The 19,793-nt window shown below is 36.2% G+C and overlaps 1 protein-coding gene across 8 annotated transcripts in view; it reads right to left on the bottom strand.

Moving 5' to 3' along the window:
• The window catches only part of NAALADL2 (N-acetylated alpha-linked acidic dipeptidase like 2), a 1,467,871-nt gene that overhangs the window by 317,288 nt on the left and 1,130,790 nt on the right, over positions 1–19,793 (bottom strand). Inside the window, exon 10 of one of the 8 annotated variants that reach the window (XM_074031422.1) lies at positions 10,989–11,118. The exons of the other annotated variants lie outside the window; for them this stretch is intronic. Coding sequence (XP_073887523.1) covers positions 11,068–11,118 — 51 coding nt within the window. The 3' untranslated portion in view covers positions 10,989–11,067. Of the gene's footprint in view, positions 1–10,988; positions 11,119–19,793 lie in introns of those variants that run through there. 8 annotated transcript variants of the gene reach the window in all.

Below are 19,793 nucleotides of genomic sequence, written 5' to 3'. Positions count from 1 at the left end.
CTTTCTGTTTGCTGGTATTTCTTCACCCTCAACACTTATGCATGTTAGTGACAACAGTCAATGTTACAAATGGCCTCAGCAAATACGACACATTCCATGCAGCTTTGAGACTTTGTTTCCTAACTGTCAAAGGGGCAAATGTATCACATGCTCAGTTTAGTCAGTGGTAATTGCCAATGGGCATTATGAATAGTGTCTGTCATAAACGTTTTCCCTAAATACTATACCTCTCCTTTATTTATTTTAAAATAAAACAGCTTTATTTTAAAAGGATTTTGAAGTGAAAGATGTTCATTAGAGCTGCAGTTTCCCCCGAAAAAATTGAAGCAACCAGACACATTCCATCTTGCTCTCACACTTGGGTACAGGCATATGATATAGCCTTAGTGATCAGAGGTTCCCTCCTGGAACTATGTCTCATGAGAGAGGAAAAAAATACAGAAACAACTGGGAAATCATTCACAGCAGCAATGAGAAGCTGTTGGAGAGTTCCAGGCTGTGCCAGTGCCAGTAATGTCCATCCAGCCAGGCTGTCTTAGTGGATTTGATTTGCTGGCTTATTTGATGCCCAACTTTCATTGGTTTGTGCCTAGTTCAGAGCTGGGTCCTCCAGCTTTCTAATAAGACTCTTTCAGCAGTTGTGTGTTTATCTAGTATGATTTTTTCCCCCCAAAAAAAAATTAGCTAGAATTCTCTTTTGTTGCTTGCAACTAAGACCATGTACAAAACACTACTCCTTCCAGTTCCTCAAATAACATTGAGCTAATTTAGATACCAAATTGCTAGGATCAAGAATCATAAGATTCATCATCAAAACACCAGCCTCTAAATTGCCTTTCTTGGCTGCATTCTGAAGGCAGGATGGCAGTCTCTCAATGACTGTAGAGAAATGGCAAGAAGCAGAGGAGTCATGAGCAAGACTATTTGTTGAGGCCTCTACCAGCAGAAATCTCAGGCTCTCTTTGATACTAGCTATTTCTGTATGACAGAATTTTCTTGCTTTAATTTACAGCCTATTTTTAATGGGACAAGTTGTTGCAACATTACTTTAGGTTTCTACAAATCCACAAAAAGAAAAAGTGAACTCACATGATTTGAAGAAAAGAAAATTGGTCAAATACTATGACACAGATTGAATCCTTTGATAGTTCTACAAGAGGTAGGCAAAGAAGTACTTGCTTTTAAACAGATACATCTCCACAGGCCTAAATGGGATACACCTCAGAATTTCTTGGAGGTGGAGCTTAAGAATTTACATATATATTACAGCTCCATGGGTAATTCAGATATTCATCCCCAGTGAAGAGCCACTGTGCTATAGAGACTAGACACTCAGGCAGAGTCTGCTTAGAAAATATCAAAATCCTAACTGCTGACATGTGTCTAGACACACAGAACTAATATTTGCAACTTTTTTTACTCCTTTCAGTATTAGCTCTACTTCTCATTTATATCTGGTTTTCCTTCTTTTATTTGCCTCTAGTGTGCCTCTTAATAATTGCCACAGACTCTGTGTGCTTGTGTGGCCCATATTTCAGATTTTATCAGGACTTCTTTCTCAAAGACAACACTCCGCTGCTTGTAGCTGTTTCCTGCACTTTTCTCCATATACTCCCCTACCTGCACTTTTGGTGCATTCCAACCGGAAGAGAGGATTATACAGAACCAAACAGGTAAAGCAGGAGATCACAAATCCAAATTTGATAAGCTCACGCGATCTGGCATAATACCATTGTAGTGATTAATACTGAAATAACCATATACAATGTCCCCTAAAATGTCTTTTGTACTCATAAAGAAGATAAAAACAATAAAAAATGTGATGAAAACCCTCATATTTTCAGAGTGAATATTATCGTTTTCACTTTCATGATGTTATAGTTAATATATTATGAATGCTAATAAACCTATACATTTTCCAACATGAGTGATAATGTTATTCATTGTCTAGGTAACATAACTTACCACTTAAATCCACAAGTAATGAATTTATAGGTGTGCACTAAGAAAAGTATGACAGAAAAATAACTACAAGTGTTTATTAAGAAATTAATTGAATTACAAGGGTTATAGAAGCATTCAATTATCATGCCGCATTTACTACATTAATCTTAACCATGACCCTAAACAACCCAAAGTTACCCATCTTGTTTCTGGAAAAGAGTGACATTGAGGTCACTTGTAAAGCCTCGTAATCAATACATTTGGAAGAGAAAGCAAGCGGTCTGTTCAATGAAATCCACGTAGATTGCCCTGTGGTTGATTCACTGCTCACATCTGGTTCTTATGTCTAGCTTTGTCTCCCAAATTTACATTTTTGATCCTCTCACCCTTTGGAAAGGCAGGTGTCTGTCTGACCACCTATTATAGATTTATTTGCCTACTATGACAGGACTCCTTGACCTCGGAGAAAGCTTGATAACCCTTTGTATAATTTTATAACTGTATTGACTACCAGTGTGCATCTTTCTTAAACCCTTGGGATCCAAGACGCCACATGCTGCTGTCTATTGTACTATGACATTGACATCCCTTAGATACCCACTGTGAATCATATTTCCCATTTTAGAAAAGGACAGAACTAATAAAAGATCTTTTACATATAGTATTTTACATATTTCATAAATGTAAAAGCTTGTTTTTTACATAGAGTCATCAATTACGTTTTCCCTACCTTGGCTAAAATAGGTTGGATCGCTCCACAGTATTGTCTATCATGAACAGAATTAAACTATGCTTTATCAGAATATGCACATTATTGGATATGCTAATCTCTAGACTAGAAAATAATTTTCAGTAATAATGAAAACATTCTTTTATGCCACTCTGCAGGGTAGTCACTCACACATAGTTTTTGAGCATGCAAAAAGTGGCTAGTATGACTGAGAAACTCAATTTCTCATTTTATTTAAATTTTATTAATTTAAATTTAAACTTTAAAATCCACATATGGTTCATGGCTACACTATCAAGCAGTTCAGGTCTAGACTGTTCTTTTTCTTAGGTTTTTTATTTTCTTTTCGTCTCTGGAATTGTACCCTGCACGTTTAATGAACATGTTTCATTAATAATATTAATTAAATAAGTAAGTGAGTAAATTGTGACTGTGTACTATGCTATTCACTTCTAACTTCCTGAAAAACTGCAATAAGAAGCACACAGAAACTGGGGCAGCATTGAGCTCAGAACAGTATGTTCAATAAGTAATAACTGCATGTATATTTTAGAGTAGCTTCTGGTAAAGTTGCTTCTGAATATGTTCTTTCACTCTGCACTGCAAACAGGGAAGTCTGGACAATAGATAAACTCTCTGAAAACTAGACAATAGCAGCTCAACTTTGAATTTGAAAGAATGTGAGGTCAGGGGCTGCTGATCCAAGAAAACAAAGGCAAATTGTTTGCTTCTGCTGGCCAACCTTTCAGGTCTCACCCAGGAGATCTGTTCAGAGAAGAAGAAACATGCAGAAGCAGGTGCTATATTTTTCATAGAAGTGACAGCAGATAATATCTCATTTGGAAGACTGCTGGTCCTCTCAAGAAAATTGTATAGTAGTTCGGCTCCTACTCAAGAACATTTTTCACCACATTGACACCACCATAAATTCTTGCTTTATCTTCTGTCTTCTGTCTTTCATATGATAAAAATAATTGTGGAAAAGCAGATTTGTTATCATCTGAAGTTTTCATTTCTTTCTCTCTATAAAGTACCAATAAAGTTGGATACAGTTTTTAAGAATTGGCTTTTCCTCATAAAATCTTAAATAGGGGAAATAAAAAGCTTTGGAGCAGTTAACAATGCCTTATAAATTCAATGTATTAATATTATAATTATTTAAAAGTTCAGTTATTCCTTTATTAAATTGGTGATATCATTGACCATGATACAGCCTCTGCAGACTTGATCCAGAATCATTAACATTTAACATAGGACCCAATTACTTATGAAAATGCTCCAGAAGTTCAAGAAACATGTTTCTTTTTTCTTTCTTTCTTTTTTTTGAAACTGTCTCACTGTGTTGCCCCCAAGCTGGAGTATAGTAGTGGGATCACAGGAAGCCTTGACCTCCAGGGCTCAATTAATCCTCCAGTCTCAGCCTCCGGAGTAATTGGGACTACAGCTACTCACCACTATGCCAAGCTAATTTTTAATATTTTTTTTGTAGAGATGGAGTCACACTATGTTGCTCAGGCTGGTCTCTAAGTCACTGGCTCAAAATGATCCTCCACCTCAACCTCCCAAATCGCTGAAATTACAGGCATTAGGCATCATGCCCAGCCTAGGAGCCTGTTTCTTAAGCCAGTAAGTAGACAGGGCCATTGATTGAAGCTTAATCTAGACAAAACTGAACATACCCTAGGTTAAAGTATGATTGTAACAAAGACTAGTTCTTTGCATAGTAGTTCCTCACACTTGGAATCTCCTACTGCATTCGAATGCATTTAATGCAGAAGTGCAAACTCTATCCCTGAGGTAGAACTGGCATGTTTATGGCTCTGTCAGAATCTGTGTGATCTGGTGCAAGTCACTAAATCTCTTTACACATTAGTTACCACCTGACTCAACTGTTGGATAACAATGAATGAGAGGCTCTGTATTTATTTGCCATGACTGTCATAAGAAATGCCACATAGTGGGTGGCTTAAACAACAGAAACGTATTTTCTTATAGTTTTGGAGATTGGTAGTCCAAGATCAACATGTTCACAAGTTTGGTTTCTTCTGGGGCATTTCTTGCTGGCTTGCAGATGGCTGTCTTCTTACTGTCTCACCATGTGGCCTTTCCTTTGTGCATGTGCATCCCTGTTGTCTCTTTGTATGTCCAAATTCCTCTGCTTATAAGGACATCAGTCAGATGGAATTGGAACCTACCCTGACAACCTCATTTTAACTTAATCAGCTCTTTAAAGTTCCTATCTCCAAACAGAGTTATATTCTGAGGTACTAGAGATTAGGGCTTCAACATAAATTTTGAGAGAACACTATTCAGCCCTTGACATTGGCTCTTAGTCTCTTCCAAGAGTTTCATGAGACTAGATTATGATTAGCGTGGGTCAGGTCATCCAGGAACCACCACTGCAGGAGTGATTGGCCTTCTAGCTATGCATCTATTTGACTTTTACTATCTTACTATCATCTGTGATATTGCTCAGACTCACAAACTTTTTGGCATTTAACCTCTTAAATTAATTGATGAGAGAGATATTCTATCTAGGCTACCAGTCCAGTACCTCTTTTATAGAGAGGACCAATAACATCATCACCATAGTAACAAATAACATTTGTAGAGTACTAAATATATGACAGTCACCCTGTTAAGAGCTGTGGACATATTAAGTCCATTATTTTTCACAAGGACCTTTGAGGTAGGTAGTTCTATCATCCTGATTTTAGGGGTGATGAAAGGGGTTTTAGGGTTACTAAGTGGGAGACCTGGGATTTAAATCCAGGCATTCTGAACCCAAAGTACAAATAGCAAGATAGAGTATGACATCTTTGGTGATTTCATAGTTTTGTCCCTGCCTTCCTATGTGTCCTTCAATAAGTTCTTCAACTTTTCTGAGTGTCTCCCAGTAACAGTGCCTATTTTACGGAGTTGTTGCAAAAGTGAGTGAGGCAGTTTATAAAGGAAGACTTTGGAAATTGTAAAACACATTATAAATACCAAGTTTTTTTAAAAGCATTTCCAAACAGTTGGTACGACTGAACCAGCAGGTGGTAATATTCTTTTTAGGAGACTTGCAGATCTACTCATGGTGTCATTGCTGACAGACTAGTCATGACAAAGCCAACTGATATGTCTCATGCATGTGGGAATGAACAAAACTGAGACACAGAAGGGAACTCCAATTTTTATTCTGATATGATTTGGCTGTGTCTCCACCCAAATCTCATCTTGAATTTTAGTTCCCATAATCCCCGCATGTCATAGCAGAGAACTGGTGGGAAGTAATTGAATCATGGGGGCAGTTTCCCCCATACTGTGCTGGGGGATAGTGAGTTCTCATTAGTTCTGATGGTTTTATAGGGGGCTTCCCCTTTCACTTGGCTCTTGCATTTTTCCTTGCTGGTCTTGTGTGAAAAAGGACATGTTTGCTTCCTGTTCTGCCACAACTGTAAGTTTCCTGAGGCCTCCCCAGCCCTGCGCCACTGTGGGTCAATTAAATCTCTTTCCTTTATAAATTACCCAGTCTCTGGCATGTCCTTATAGCAGAGGAGAATGGACTGACACGTATTCATTAAATCATCTGCTTATTAATTAATTCATTTAACACTTAAGTACTTAGTCTATGGCACAAAAAGAGCCAATACTATAGTGGAAACTTCAAATAAATAAACACCTATAATTAATACAATGTGACCATTGCTACAATAGAACCTTTATAATATCCACAAAAAAGGAGTGATTTTTTTTCTTTTGGTGTTAGTGGAATGAGAGGTAAAGACATCAATTATGATCTCATGGAGCAGGTGATATATGTACAATGAGCTACATATCCCCAAGAGAGGAAGAATAAGAGAGATATTCAAGTTGGAATTGCTACCTGCAGCACTACAGGGCAAAATATGTTCCTGAGCCAGCAAGCCACTCATGCAAGTCTGATGGTAGGAAGCCTGAATGGGACCAGGTCTTGTGGGGCACCTGAGGATGGCTACTAGTGAAGTTGTGGCAGTTATCAACAACTAGGACATGAGTGCCATGATACTGAAAATAAATATTACAGTATAGGGACATGCAAGACATAAAGACATAGGGGCTTTGCAGTTCTCTATTCTTTTTTTTTTTTTTTTTTTTAACACAGAGTTTTGCTCTTGTCACCCAGGCTGGAATGCAATGTTACAATCTCGGTTCACTGCAACCTCTGCCTCTTGGGTTCAAGTGGTTATCCTGCCTCAGCCTCCCAAGTAGCTGGGATTATAGCTGCACGCCAACATGCCAGGCTAATTTCTGTATTTTCAGTAGAGATGGGGTTTCACCATGTTGACCAGGCTCGTCTTGAACTCCTGACCTCGGGTGATCTACCTCCCTCGGCCTCCCAAAGTGCTGGGATTACAGGCATGACTCATCATGCAGAGCCCTCTATTCTTAAAGAAAATGTAATGTGAATATTCAAAAAACTTTCAAAATGAGAAATAGTAGACCCAAAAGCACCAATTAAAATATTTCAATAATGTTAATAAGCTATTATAAGAGGTCTGAATTGTGGCAGTGGAAGTTAAAACTGAGAAGAATGAATGCATTTAGAGACATTCTGAAGTAAAAGGTATGGGACTTGGTGACTGGCTAAATAAGCAAGAGGAAAAGAAAATAAAAACAATTATGTTGAGAAATATGAAGACTGCTGTTTTTGCATGCCAAAAATGGTAGAATGTTGGTGATAAAGTTCAAGTTAATAAGATAATAGGTAGATTTCTAGATATTAAATTAAGTAAATGAATAACTCATTAACTGAGAGAGTATATAGAAGAGGAGCATGAAGTCTGAGGAGTGATGGAAAAGAGATAAACATTGATTACATTGGAGCTGAGGTGTTGAAAATATTTAAGGAGGTAAATAGGCACTAAAAAGAGGTTCAGGTGACCTGGGGTGTTGATGGTAGTTGACACCCATAGGATTTAATGAGATCACCCAAGTAGAGTGATATAATTGGAATGTGTGTCCCCACCAAAACTCATGTTGAATTATCATCCCCACTGTTGGAGGTTGGGCCTGATGGGAGGCATTTGGATCATGGAGACAGATCCCTCATGAACGAGTTGGGTCATCCCCTTGGTGATAAGTGAGCTCTTGCTCTAAGTTCATATGAGATCCGGTGATTTAAAAATGTATGGCACCTCTGCCCCACTCTCTATCACTTGCTCACGCTTTTGTCATGTGACGTGCCTGCTCTCCCTTCACCTTCTGCCATGATTGGAAGCTTCTTGAGGCCTACTTAGAAGCTGAGCAAATGTTAGCACCATGCTTCCTGTGAAGCCTATGGAACCATGGGCCAATTAAACCTCTTTTCTTTAGGAACCACCCAGTCCCAGGTATTTCTTTATATCGATGAAAGAACAACCTGAGTATGAAGAAAAAGAAGAAAAAAACCTAAGGATAAAACCATGGGCTTATGCATGTACATGAATGTGGAGGGGAAATATTTAGGAGATGAATACAGAGATGACCAAAACCTGGATTGTTGAAGTAGGAAAATCAAACATTAATAATGCCTAATAGCCAGGCACAGTGGCTCATGCCTGTAATGCCAGCACTTTGGGAGGCCGAGGAGGGCAGATCACCTGAGGTCAGGAGTTCAAGACCAGCCTGGCCAACATGGTGAAACCCCATCTCTAGTAAAAAAGTAGTTGGGCGTGGTTATGGGCACCTGTAATCCTAGCTGTTTGGGAGGCTGATGCAGGAGAATTGCTTGAACCTGGGAGGTGGGGGCTGCAGTGAACCGAGATTGTACCATTGCACTCCAGCCTAGGAGACAAGAGGGAAGCTCCGTCTCAAAAAACAAAAAAGTAACAATGCCTAATAATCAAAACAATAAGAAAGATTTAGATCAGGCTGGATAGTTAAGAGCTGAAAAGAGACACCTGGACATGGGAACCAAAATGTCCCCACTGAATCTTTGCCCTTTTCCAATGCAAAAGCAACCATATGATATAATTTGTTTCAACCGTATGATATTCAGCCCTTGACATTGGCTCTTCGTCTCTTCCAAGAGTTTCATGAGACTAGATTATGATTAGCGTGGGTCAGGTCATCTAGGAACCACCACTGCAGGAGTGATTGGCCTTCTAGCTATGCATCTATTTGACTTTTACTATCTTACTATCATCTGTGATATTGCTCAGACTCACAAACTTTTTTGCATTTAAAGTACATCTTTTAAAGTTAAGTCTTCCCTGTAACTTTTACACTCCTAGAAATATTCTGTTTTGTCTCTCACTATCTTAGTCCAGTGACATGTGACTGAGATGAATTAAAATCTGTTAAATAAAAGTAAGTAGAACAGTTTACATTTTTCAACCCATATTTGAATATGATTTTTCATAGCAAACGTATATGCTTCCAAAAGATAGATAACATATTTTATCTTTAAAATTATTAGATTAAACATTTAGAGAATGGAAGATGATAGTTTCTAAATGTTGTACAATATTATCTAAAATGAACATAAATTGCATGAACCTTCAAGTTTTCATCTGTTGTAAGATGACCTTTGGAAATCACTTCTGCAGCAATGAAACTAAACATTCACGGATGATGCATGTGCAGTGCATTAAAGTCAGAAATGTTTACATGGCACATACTGCAAAAGATAAACTGGCAGATCTGCTGAAGCGCCACTCTATATCTAAGGTTTTTTTTTTATTTTTCCATTTCACCTGAGCAAAAAGCAATGAAATATCTGTGTTAAAGGAATCTTTAAGTACTACAGCTCATAATTTTAGTGCCCTGAGGTATCAGAAAAAGGTAATGATAGCAGTAGTCAGAATTCTTAGGTCAAAAGGGAATCTGGTAGTAAATGACCCAAAGCCTGCTGAGGTCTGCTCAAGACCTTGGGTTTTCACGTTTCTGATTGGTCTTGAAGTGATACCAATCACCAGAACCCAGAAGGAGAAGGAAATCCAATGATGTAAGTCTTTGGTAGTTGAATCTAAAATGAATGAAGAAAGTTTGTTACTATCTTACACCTCTTGTAGTTCTTACTATACACCTCAGACTTTGCTCTCTCTCTCTTCTCATTTATTCTTTCTCAGAGGAATAGGTATTTATCTTGCTTGCTAAGACAAACTCCTTTCCCTAGGATCTTGAATACCTTTTTATTGTTTTTTCCAGGCTCTTGCTATCATTATGAGAAGACTTTCCTGTAAGTTAAGTTTCTCTCTCTTCTGAATTCAAGTCCTTAGCTTATGTATATTTCAGGTCTACTTTCTAAATAAATCAAACCAAAGTCAACAAAAAAATAAGCCAACAACATTGTCCCTAGACTTTTTCATTCCTACTAGTAGTGTCTATTCTTTCTATTTTTTGCTATGAAACAAACCATACTGGATTAAAACAATATTTTTTTCTTATCTTTAAGGACTGTGGGTTGACTAGGTTCCAGTGGGAAAATTCTACTCAGGGTCTATCATGTAGTTTTTGTCAGATGGTAGTTGGGGCTGTGGAAAGATGATAAGTCATTGTCACACAGGTGTGTTCCAATATCTCTGTCTTCAGGCAGACACAACCCATATGTATGTTCATCTCAGCACTATTCACAATAGCAAAGACATGGAATCAACCTAAATACCCATTTATGGTAGACTGGTTAAAGAAAAGGTGGTACATAGACACAATGAAACACTACACAGCTATAAAAAGAATGAGATCATGTCCTTTGCAGCAACATGGATGGAGCTGGAGGCCATTAACCTATGCAAATTAATGCAGGAGAAAATGAAATGTTCCATGTTCTAACTTGTAAGTGGGAGCTAAATATGAAGTACATATGAACAAACAGAAGGAAACAATAGACACCAAGGCCTACTTGAGGGTACATGGTGGGTGGAAGGTGAGGATTGACAAACCACCTATCCGGTACTATGCAGATTACCTGGGTGACAACATAATCTACACCAAACCCTTGCAACATGAAATTTACCTATAAAACAACTTATACATGTACCCCTGAAACTAAAATAACGGTTAAAAAACAAAGGAAAAAAATCTCATTAAAAAGCCTGTCTTCCTGCAAAAACTAAAATGAAAAAAATTAAATATATCTAACTCCTATATGGGTGAGATTTGAGGTACAATTCATGAGGCAAAATTCCTCTCCTGTGTTCAAACTACAGTGGTGAGACAAGAATAAATAGATATATCCTGATGTTCAGGTTCTTCAGAGAAGCTATATATATATATACACACACACACACACACACACACACACACCCCCCACACACACATATATATGTGAACTGTGAACTATATATATATATACACATATAGACAGAGAGAGAGAGAGAGAGAGACATTTATTATAATGAACTGATTCATGATTAATGAGGCTGTGAAGTCCCAAGATCTGCAGTGAGCTACGTGGAGACCCTGGAGAAGTGACGTGGTTCCAGTCCAAGTCCAAAGGCCTGAAAGCAAAGAGAGTTGATGGTGTATATTATCCAGTCTTAAAGCTATGAGGCTCAAGCAAGAAAAGCCAATGTTTCAGTTCAATTCTCAAAGCTGGAAAAGACTGATGTCCCAGATTGAAGCAGTCAAGCAGTGTTAGCCTGATTCTTACTTATAGAATCGCCTCATTTGTTGCAGTGTCAGCCTTTTTGTTCTTTTCAGCCTTTCAACTGATTGCATTAGGGGTACACCCATTAGGTAGGAAAATCCGCTTTACTCAGCCTACTCATTCACATGTTAATCTCATCCAAACACACACACACACTCATACACACACACACACACACACACACACACAAATACACTCCCAGGATAATGGTTTGCCAAATATCTGGTGCAGTCAAGTTTTAATAAAACTAACCATCATAGTCACATAGCTAGCTATTTAGTAGACTGAATAGGAATTTATGACCACCTTATTTTCCCTTGTTTATTCTTTAGTTCCCCACAATGTGCTTTTATTTTACTTGAAATTGTTCTCTTCAAAGTCTCCATTGATTTGCTGTTCTTGTAGACCAAATGTGTTTTTAATCAGCCCTTTCCTGATCTTACTATGGCTTTTGATCCTAGTGACTAATATGCCTTCTTGAAATGCTTACTTCTTGGTTTCCATGATAGTACTTGACTTTGGAATGTTTTTTGATATTTGTGACTATCACTTTTCTTAAAACTACTAAAGTTCACAGTTTCCAGCAATCATCTGTGGGTACAAACACAGCAATCATCTCGCTAGGCACTTGAGTCCTAATTTTTTATATTTAGCATTTACCTTTCTCCTAAATTCAAGTTTCATAATTTCAAATTTTTCACTAGTCATTTCTATCCAAATGTTCAAACTTAATGTGTCCCCAAGTGATTAATTTTTATTCTGAAACTTGCTATTGCTCTTTTCCCTATGTGCCTTATTTCAGATAAAGGACATTTATCAGACCCTCAATCACTAAGGCTCAAAACGGTGTGAGGTGATTACCTGTTTGTTATCTGTCTTGTACCCACTCTTTTTGGAAATCTTCCCTCTCCCTCAGTCCAAGTTACTAAAATGGGACTGACCCAACCTCCAGCTCCAAGTGTGAACATCTGACCTACGCTGAGCCAATGAGAATCATATGCTGCTTTTTTTTTTTCTGTCTAAAACTTATGGAAAAGATGTTCCCTTTTGATAACAATCTTTTAACTTCTAGGGTAATGTAATTCTGGAGGTGGCAGGACCCACCTTCACCACCACATATATGAAACCTGCCTGAACATGAAGCCAATAAAAGGAAAGCAGTTCTGAGAAATAGTAATAGACAGAATGTCTTGATTCAAATATATGAACCAATACATTTTCATTTTTGTTTAAGCAAGTTTGAGTTGGCTTCCTGTCATTTGTAATCTATGGACTCCTGACTGATGCCCAGGCCATTATACTTGACTCTTGTTCTCTTATTCAATTCCTGATTAATCTACCCCTATAAAATCCTCTTCTGTGTATTATCACACAAACCACCCTAACTCAAAACTTCATCTGTCATCTAGAGTAAAGCAGTAGCCACCCACTTGTAAAACTTCCCTGTTCCAATCAATCTTATTCACTCTTCCCAGAACTATCATTCTAAATTACAGTTTGATTTGGTCAAACTTCTTGGCTTGTCATTCAGAGTCATTCACTGTCTATCTGTATTTATATGTAGAGGATTATTTTTCAATCCACTATTTCATATAGCGAAATGTGGTGTTGATGAGAATAGACTCTGGAACCAGATTCTTAAGTTCACATTTGGGATCTGCCACTTTTTAGCTATGTATATTTTTTAAAGTACCTTAATTTCTCTGTGAGCCACTTTCTTCATCTGTAAGACGGAGATAATAATAGCACCCATATCACAATGTCGTTAAGAAGATTAAAGTACTTGATAATAGAGAAGCACATTAAGCATGCCTGGCACAGGATAATTGTTAGCTATGGAAAGTAAAATGTTAGAGTGCAGGGCTTTTATTTTACCTTGTTTTTTGTAGCCCTTGTGTGTAACATATTCTGACACATGGGAAGCCCCCATTAGAAGTATACTCAATGAATGAATGAATGAAATCACCTTCTGATCCTCCTTGTTACCTAAGTAAACAAACCTCTCTGCTCTCAAAGAAGGCCCATATCCATGTTTCTACTTCTGTGCCTTTTTGCATACTACTGATTTGGCCTAGAATTTTTTTTCCTCCACTACATATAAAAACTACCATCTATACTTCAATACCTTACTTGAGGTAATTGTCTCAGATTCCTCCAGCCAAAAGTAAATGCAATTCCTCCCCTGCAAAATACCTCATTCTGGATTATCTAGACTTCACTAATGGCAGCTATTTTTTCCCTGCCTTGCATTAGAGTTATTTGTGTATGCACATTATCTTATTTCTAAAGGATAATGATTCTAGGAGGTAGAAGAATTCTCTTTGCAGTATCCCATAGCTCCTAGCAGAGGGTCATGCATGGGGTAGTCATTCAGTATTTATTTTTGTGTTAGTGTATATGACTATCATGCATATATAACAAGATTTATTGCTAGTAGGAATAAATATAGATGTCAATATTGACACTCTACTTGGACTATGAGAAAGTAATATTCCAATATTAGTGAACCAGAGAGGCCAAAAGCTTTGTTTACCTGCACCATTTTACACTCTACTCAGACCCAAAGTTGAAAACTTGGTTTTATCTATTTATAATAAAGAAAATATATAGCAGGCTTTCTACAAGTAGAAGACTCAAGCAAGTATTATTTTGAGGAAATGACTAATATTGTAATAAAAATATAGCTAATATATGAGAGGCAATAATTTGTGCAATAATTGATGAAATTAGCAAAATTAAATAAGGGGGATCTGTCCAACTGGAAACAGACTTAAAAAGAATAATCTTGAAATGCCCACATAAAGCTCCAATCTGAATCATGGACCTGTCACATAACTCCCACAATTCATACTGAAACCCTAGAACTTAAGTCAGGTGCAAAAAAATACCAAGTAGATCTAAGAACTAAAACTTCAGAAGTTAAAAATAGGAATAAGACTAGAGCTCAGAAAAAAAAAAAAAATACACAGGTTTAACATTTTCTACCCAATTTAAGAGAGTAATTTAAAATAATTATATGTTTAATTTTTAAACAAAAATTTAAAGCATTAAGAGGCTCTTATGCTAGATTTGTTGAAGGAATTCAGTGTTTAAGTTTCTAAGTAAAGTTTAAATGTTTGGTGAAATCTCATTGGCTACATGCATATTTTATTAGTTTTATTAGTGACACGTTAATCATTTGACAAATACTAAAACAAATAGGAAATTAGACAGTGTAAAAATAGTCATATGTATTCCTGTCATTGCACTAAGTCCCCTTGAATATTAACAAATCTATCACACACTGAAGTACAGGTTTTCCAATAATGAGTCATACCTCAAATACCTAGTTTTAATCTGCATTAACCCTACAGTGAAATACAAAAAAAAAAATGCATAATAACTATGTAGAGTAGCCTCTGTATACTGAAAACTTTCTCAGAAATGAGAAAATAACCTGAAATTCTTAGCATGGTAAATTTAAGTAGTATAATCACTGAAAATAAAGTTTTTAAGTAAAATTAATAATGTAAGAATGCAGATAGGATCTCTAAGGTGTGCTTTACCATGATTGCATTACTTTGCTAGGGCTGCCACACAAATGACCTTATTTTAACTAAATTACTTCTTTAAAGACCCTATCTAAATACAGTCACATTCTGGAGTACTTGGGGTTAGGACTTTAACACGTGAATCTTTGGGGAAAAACAATTCTGGTGCAAATGGCTTTTTAAATAATGCCCCTAAAATGTAAATCAGCAGGAAGGACAATTCATATATTATTTTTAAAGATAAAGTCCAACTCTTACATATATCAGTTCATAATATTCATGTAGAGATTAGAAAGCAAAATCACATATAAAAATCCAGATGAGCCTAACTCAAGATAGACCCTGAACTTTATAACCCACATGGTACTACAAATGAACTCCAAGATAGTTTATTTCCAGGCAAAATAATATTCTTAGTAGAGTGGTAATGTAGGTCAGTCACAGGCAAGGTTGTAAAATATCAAAATGTACTTTCAATAAGTACATTTCAGTTCCCATTAATAAAGGTTTCTTGGACTGGGATTAAGGCTTTCATATTTTATTGTTTGCGTTCCTATCAAAACTTTCTTGGTTTACACTCATACACTGCTCTGAAGAGTACAAGTTAGTATTTTCTCTGATGCTATTCCTTTTAATTAACTTTCTACTCTGATCTTTTCGTTACCTTCTTTTTAAAGTCAATAGCTTTTAGGTTTGCCCTTTTGAGGCTATATTCTATATTTTGTAGGCAAGCTTTCATTCTTTTTTATTCTTTGTTCTTTACTCTTTCCTGACTGTGCTATCTCTAATAGTCTGTTTTCAAGTTCACTAATTCTTCTGTTTGATCAATTCGGCTGGTAAGGGACTCTGATACATTCTTCAGTAACTAAATTGCATTTTTCAGCTACTGATTTCTGCTTTATACTTATTAATTATTATAATTTATTTCATCTTTCTAAATATTACATGCACATCAACATTAATTGAATGGTTTTTGTGTGAGAGGCACTATATCAAGTGCTTTTCAAGCATTTTCAATATTGCATTTGATAACAAAACTCTTTATCTCCAACTTATAGAGGAACAAACTGAAACTTAGTTATGATTTGTACGCAAGCTGTGTGACTCCAGAGCCTATACTGCAACACTTATATACTGCATATGCATTTTTAAAAATAAGATTTTACTTTCTAATTAAAATAGCAGTTGAATATCATCCTTGTAATATGGTAGCTATTTTCACAAAATTCACTCAAAGGAAAAAGAAAAGCAGTACTGACCTTAAGAATTTAGATTAAGAGTTTGGCTAATCTATCTATTGTCAGTCATTTGTTCCAACCATATGATATAATGGTCATTGTCTACTTGAAACTACTCCTTAGACATTTACAATGTTCAAATCTCTAAAAAGGGTATAAATTGAAATTTTATATGAATGACTGCAAATTAATACAAATGAAGAAAAAATTGTGGTAGAGGTTTTCACACTTAGTAGGTAGTAAAATCTTACACATTTTGTAAAAAGTGAATTCTGCAAATGTGTGAACTCCTTAAGGATGAAAAAGATTAGTAAAGTTTACATTCATCTATTTACCAGACATTTATTTTGTGTCTGATTTGTACAAGGAGGTATAATGTTTTAGTTAGGGGCTGGGCTATAAAAATCCGGCTGTCTGAGAGCCAGTTGTGGTGGCGTGTGCCTGTAAGTCTCAGCTACTCGGGAAGCTAAGGCAGGAGGATCTCTTGAGCCTAGAAGTTTGAGGTTACAGTGAGTTATAGTCATGTCACTCCACTCCAGCCTAGGCAACACAGCGAGAATCTGTCTCTAAAAACATTAAAGTTAAAATTAAAAACACTACAAGCCATTTGGTTTGTACCCCATTAATATAGGCTGTGTGATCTTGAACAAGTTATATAAATACTTAGCTTTTAATTTCTCATCTAAAAAACCATGTTATAATAATATTTATGCAATAAGGGGTATTAAACAAAATACTCTATGTAAAGTGCTTGGCACCGTATCTGACATATACAAAGTGTTCAATAAATAGTGTTAGCAGTCGGACCTGATGACTCATGCTTGTAATCCCAGAACTTTGGGAGGCTGAGACAGGTGCATCACTTGAGCCCAGGAGTTCGAGACCAGCCTGGGCAACACGGCAAACCCTGTCTCCGCAAAAAGAAAACAAAAAATTGCTGAGCATAGTGGCATGCATTTGTGGTCCCAGCTACTTGAAGGTTGAGGTGGGAGAATCACCTGAACCTAGGAGGTCAAAGCTGCAGTGAGCTGTGATAGCACTACTGCATTCTAGCTTGGGTGACAAAATGAGACCCTGTATCAAACAACAACAACAACAACAATGACAACAACAACAAAATAGTGTTAGCTTCAATACAAAGACATTATTAAGTGAAAGAATCCAAAGATGAAATTGGTGTGCATCTGATTTGCCAGGAGATTAAGTTAATTTGTTGATTGACATAATAAGTTTATATAAATAATATATAAAACATATGGGTGAAGAAAATATTAAAATCAAAAAGAGAAACATAACAAATTGTCTAACTTTTTAAGATATAATACAATATAAGTTAAAAGACATCATAAATCACAAACAAACAATAGCAACATGCAATACAAGTCTTAAAGTTGCTGAAATCTCAACAAACTATAATTTAAAAAAGTCATTTAATCTGTAACCTCCGACAAACTTTGAATTCTGGTGTGAATTTTACTGGCGTCTACTTATTTTGCCATCTAATTACACTGTATCTTGTTTTAATATTTAAATTTACTTACTTTTGCATTATCTCATACTAATGACTGTAACAAGTAGAAACATGTAGCTTCCAAGTAGAAACATGTCTGCCACAGGTAGAAGTGGGTGTCAGACATATTTTGTCACATTAGAGTAGATGGCACTTAAATAAATGGAGGGATGAATTTGGTTAAATCATGTAAAGAAGTTGTTGAGTCATAAATAAAATATATAATTGGAAGAAGTAAAATCTAGGAGCAGCTATTAGTTAGTACACTGGATGACATATTTGGGTGACTGAAAGTAACATAAAACCATTTTCTAAAAAATATGGCAGGTTAATCACATTTGTGTATCTCTTCTTCCTCTTTAGACACAATTAAAATTAAAAAAAAGAGTAGAATAAAAACAATCAAAGACTCTCAAAAACACAGAGGAGAAGAGAAGAGGCATCAATAGAAGAGCTAGAACATGGGGAAGTAAGTGGTAAATGATTTATCTGGGGTAAGAAAATGACGATAGAGTGTGTGCAGAGGGTACAAGTGGAGAGATTCAATCCACTAAGCAGAAGCTCAAGATAGCTTCAGAACTTAAAGGCCCCCTGACAGCATAGGAAGAAAGCAAAACATGACTCAGAAGAGATTAGGTGGGTGCAAAAGTAACTGTGGTTTTTGCAACTACTTTTGTACCAACCTAGAAGTTGAAAGTCTATACTTGAAGAGTTAACACCTCTGCTACCCTTAGTCCCCCTTTCATGTAGAGGTTCCAATCTTTCAGGCAGAAGGCTGGATATTTCTTCTCTGAATGAATTGGACACAGTGCAATGACTTGGCATTCATCAACACCAGGCATAGTGCAGGATGGAGTGAGCCTCATCTTAAGTTGAGCAAATAAAAATATTACCAGACCTATGACAAAAAATTCTGACAGAACATAATTTTCAACCAAGATTATATATGAAATCAAATTAATAATCACAGGTAGGAGTAAAATTAAAGATGTTTGGACACTTAAGAATTCAATAAATGTATCACATTTGCATACTTTGGAAGCTACTCTTTGATGTGCTCCAGCATGATCTAGAAATAACCTAAAATTAAATATATATATATATGGGATTGCCTATACAGACGATTCAAAACAGAAGAGCAGCAATGAGAAATTCCAGGATGATAACTGTGTAGCAGGCTTAGTAAGCAATTGTTCCAGACTGAAGCAGGACAATACAATATTTCAGGAGAGAAAATACTGCAAATCTTGACAAAATAAGGAATTTGGAGAAGTCAGTCAAAATATGCATCGCATATCAAAAGCCTCTTGCTCTGGAAAACACAGACCACATATTGTATTTAAAATCCTCAAAATACTACAGTGAGAAGAAAGCACAGATATATGTATGAAGGCTTGTGATACCCGATGGCAAGGTAGAGCAGATACGTAAAGATAGTACCTAAAGAGGGGTCCTAGGTTCCGATTGGCAATCACCTGTGGGTATTAGTCACATCAGTGTAGAACATTTTTCCTGTGCTTTTTCCATGGATTCTGGAGAGTTGGAATATACTGAAATTATGCTGTACTCTGAGATGATGCTGGTAACTAGAACTGAAGAAACTGACCTTCCATTCATTTCCAGCTTATGAGTGATCTCAGAACTGTTGAAAGTTTGTAATTCTCACTAGGAACTCCAGTCATACAGGGAATATATAATTTTCTTGATCTCCTGAAGCTACAGGTTTATTTTAAAGATTCACAAAGTGCTAAATTCCTAAAAATAAATAGACATTGTTACTCTGGCATTCTAATTGCTAGAAATGCATACGTATGCATGCATGTTTATCACCATATTTTAACAGAAAAATTAAAATGGTTTAAATGCTTCAAAATATGTAGACATCACAAATTATAGAACATTAATTAACAACATGGGAAAATAGTTAATACATTAAGTGAAAATCAAGTTGTTTACATATAGTATGTAGATATATGAGTACTATGGACCTATCACCTGCTGTCCCTTGCATCAGGTATTTATACATATAAATAAATATACATTTAGATAAAAGACTCTCACAGTGTAATTTCTAAAATGGTGAGATTATAAACAATTACAATTTTTGTGTGTTTCTCTTCATTTTAAAATTTGTATACAAGAAGTATGCAATATTTTTAACATGAGACAATATTTTTTAAGCCTTGTATGTTACAAACAAGATAGAGAGGATGAAATTACAGCAATAAATCCAAGCTAATCCTACTTA

This window comes from Macaca fascicularis, chromosome 2 (assembly GCF_037993035.2).
Source record: "Macaca fascicularis isolate 582-1 chromosome 2, T2T-MFA8v1.1".
Taxonomy (NCBI): Eukaryota; Metazoa; Chordata; class Mammalia; order Primates; family Cercopithecidae; genus Macaca; species Macaca fascicularis.
Note: the sequence above shows the minus strand (reverse complement) of the source record. Positions and strands in the feature narration are given on the sequence as shown.